At 55.2% G+C, this 3,454-nt stretch overlaps 1 protein-coding gene across 1 annotated transcript; it reads left to right on the top strand.

Annotated features, from left to right (window-relative positions):
• Positions 1-2,512: 2,512 nt before the first annotated feature.
• On the top strand, positions 2,513-3,338 carry Ucn (urocortin). Its single transcript, XM_055620643.1, has 2 exons — positions 2,513-2,555; positions 2,810-3,338. Exon 2 carries the CDS (start codon positions 2,818-2,820, stop codon positions 3,214-3,216), a length of 399 nt encoding a protein of 132 aa, XP_055476618.1. The 5' UTR covers positions 2,513-2,555; positions 2,810-2,817; the 3' UTR covers positions 3,217-3,338.
• The last annotated feature ends 116 nt before the right edge of the window (positions 3,339-3,454 follow it).

The raw sequence follows: 3,454 nt of genomic DNA, 5'->3' as shown, positions 1-3,454 counted from the left end.
GGGAATCTGTCCGTTTCTGCTGTGGAGTTGCCGGTTGGAATAGGATTGCCACTCTGAAATGACACATTCACTATAAGTGTAGCTGTTTTTGAAATCACTAAGACCTTTATAATATTGCCTGTCACTTTGGCACTTAACTGATGGGGACATACTATGAGAATTGTGTCCTTTAGCAATTTTGTCATTGTGTACACAGCATAGAAAATACACAAATGGGGCTGAAGAGATGGCTCAGTGGTTAAGAGCACTGACTGCTCTTCCAAAGGATCCAGGTTCGATTCCCAGCACCCAAATGGTAGCTCACAACTGTCTGACTCTTGTTCCAGAGGATCTGATACGGTCACACAAACACAAATGCAGGCAAAACACCAATGTACATAAATAAAAAGTATTAAAGAGAAATATAAACAGATGGCAATAGTCAGTTGCAGAATCTCTCAATGCAGAAAGCATGAAGTGTATTCTGCCAAAATAATGTGATAAACTGTTTTACAGGGAGCTTTTTTCTCATGTAAGACATTCTAAAGTAACAGAGGAGACTTACAAGTCAGTAACATTGTCATTTATCATTAGGTTGTATATGCTGCATGTAGTTTCACAAGCTACACTTCCATGTTACTGTAAGCCTAGAATAGTCCCACCAGCATTATCGCAAATAAATGAATAATGGACAGAACGCGATAGCTGCTGGGCGCAGTGGCACACACCGGTACTCCCAGCACTCGGGGGCAGAGGCAGGTGGATCTTTGTGAGTTCAAGGCCAATCTGGTCTACAAAGTGAGCCCAGGACAGCCAAGGCTACCCAGAGAAACCCTGTCTAAAAAAAAAAAAAATAACTAACGTTGCCAGATGGTGGGACAGTTGAGCTCTGTTGTGGTTATCTGCAGTCACGATTGTATGTGTTGCCATCGCTGGCTTAAAGGTTGTCATTATGCAGCATGACTTCTCTGGTTCCTACCACCTAGTATACACTCCAAAGATCTTTATAGACGATGGCCTCGCCAGCTTTACACCCATGTCCCAACAGTTAGCACACATCCCCGCTCTCTACAGACACATCTTTCTGTCCAGCATTCAGGACTGAATCCAGCCTTGTGCATGCTAGTCAAGAGTTCCAACACCGAGCCACATCCCTACCCTAGAACGGCTGTCACTCTAACTTTTCTAGGTCCTAGTGCCCTTTGAGACCCTCTCAGGGTCTTTATAGGCACATAAATGGATACACTGGAATCTGCAGTGGTCATGTGTAAGACCCGTCAGAAGACTGCAGCCATGTCTGTAACTGGAAGGAAGTGCGGGCTGTTCAAGCCTGGCCTTCATTTACGAAGTTAGATACCGGTGGTTCCAGAAGTTAGGAAACCTGGTCTAGCATGAGTTGAAGGTCAAGGAGGAACTTGAGCCCAAATTTCTCACTTCCTACGTAGTGATTTTGTTGCTGATGCTGCTGTTTTGGAGATAGGGTTTCTCTGTGTAGTACTGACTATCCTGGAACTCCCTCTGCAGACCAGGCTGGTCACAGAGATCCGCCTGCCTCTGCCTCCTGAGTGTTGGGATTAAAGGCGTGTGCCATCATCTCTGGGCTCCCTACATAGTGATTTTTGACTAGAAGGTAAAAATGTATAATGATACTATTTCTGTGGTTCCTAGGAAAAAGCTGACCTTGGCAAACTCAGGAGGACAGGCAGGTGTCCTAAGTTCTGAAAGCCAAACTTTCTTTCTTTCTTTCTTTCTTTCTTTCTTTCTTTCTTTCTTTCTTTCTTCCTTCCTTCCTTCCTTCCTTCCTTCCTTCCTTCTCTCTCTCTCTCTCTCTCTCTCTCTCTCTCTCTCAACAGCCCTGGCCGTCCTGGAACTCTCTTTGTACAGCAGGCTGGCCTCGAACTCTCATCGATCCTCCCGCCTCTACTTCCCAAGTGCTGCGATTAAAGTCAGGTGCCACCACGCCTGGCTGCCAAACAGCCTTTTACGCCATTCTGACACCGTCAAGAATCCTGACAGACCCATCGGGGTGGCTGAGTCCCTGCCAGCAGAGAATTCCTGATCTCAGTTTGGGGACTCGGGTGCCTGCCTAGGGACTATGTCTAAGCAGCACAGGGCAGACTCTTGGCTGTGAAGAAGTTCAGAATCACGGACAGCTCCACAGCGGCACCTTTCCCCGTTCTGGACAAGAGAAACCCGGGATTCGCCTGCTCTGGAGGCACCTTGGCTGTTTCGTGTCGGGGAAGAACTCTGTAGCCGGAAGATCAATCTTTCTGGCTCAGGCAGCCTCTCCCTCTACAGCCAGGGTGCTTCCAAAGCCAGCTCTGGGGACACGAAGCCTGTCGTCAGGACGCGCGCCCCTCTGGGGGCTCGAAGGTGCTGGACTCTGAGCTGCCTCGCTGACGTCAGTCGGAGCTGTCCTGTCCTGGCGCTATATAAGGCTGGCGGCGGTCCCGGGACCGACCCCGTGCTCCTCAAGGCGTCTTCAGCCCGTCCCGGGGGACAGAGACTGGAACTGGAGCTCCGTCTGGCACCAGGCAGAGGCTCCGTCTGGCACCGGGCAGAGGCTCCGACAACCTGTGAGTGGTCCGGAGCCACGATCCGGATTCCCTTAGCACCAAGACTCTGCGCTCAGCCCACCCACTGCGCCCCGACCCGCGGGAAGGGAAGGAGGGAAAGAGGGGTGGAGCCCCGGCGGCTGGGGCTGGTGGGCCCCAGGCTACAGCCGCAGGGTCCCGGCGGGGCCCCTGGGAGTGCGCGAGAAGGGCCCCGTGTCACCTGCAGCCGCTCCAAGCGCACCTCACCCCGTGCCGTCCCCGTGTGTCCCGGGCAGGCGGCAGCATGGGGCAGAAGGGACGCGCCGCGCTCCTGCTAGCGCTGCTGCTGCTGGCGCGGCTGCGCCCCGGGAGCGGCCAGCGGAGCGCAGCGTCCTCGGCGGCGGCGGCGGCCGAGGTCCGGGATCCGCATGTGCGGTGGAGCCCCGGGGCGCGGAACCCAGGCGGCGGCGGCGGCGGCGGCGGCAGCGGCGCGCGCGCGCTCCTCCTGCTGTCAGCCGAGCGCTTCCCGCGCCGCGCGGGCTCCGGGGCGGCGGGCGAGCGGCAGCGACGGAACGACCCTCCTCCGCTGTCCATCGACCTCACCTTCCACCTGCTGCGGACCCTGCTGGAACTGGCTCGGACGCAGAGCCAGCGCGAGCGCGCGGAGCAGAACCGCATCCTATTCGACTCGGTGGGCAAGTGATCGCGCGGCGGGAAGCCTTGACCCTCTCTCCCCTACCTCCCCCGGGGCTGGAGCGCGCACGGTCGGAGCCGGCTTAGTCCCGCGGTGCAGCGCCGCCCGGGGGAGTCGCCCTGAACACTCGGAGTGGCTATTTTTTAATAAAACTGCCCAAGAGCTGAGCCTCTCATCTTCTGTCGTGGAGGGGAGGGGGTGAGCGCACTGGCAACTACGATAGGTAGGAACTTTTCGGAACGGGGCT

This window comes from Psammomys obesus, unplaced genomic scaffold (genome assembly GCF_907164565.1).
Source record: "Psammomys obesus unplaced genomic scaffold, mPsaObe1.curated_primary_1811, whole genome shotgun sequence".
Lineage (NCBI taxonomy): Eukaryota > Metazoa > Chordata > Mammalia > Rodentia > Muridae > Psammomys > Psammomys obesus.
The sequence above is the reverse complement of the archived record's forward strand: the minus strand, read 5'-3'. Positions and strand labels throughout refer to the sequence as shown.

What these genes read in the sequence shown, in the direction of transcription:
- Ucn (XM_055620643.1), top strand. Translation starts at nt 2,818, where the DNA reads ATGGGGCAGAAGGGACGCGCCGCGCTCCTGCTAGCGCTGCTGCTGCTG.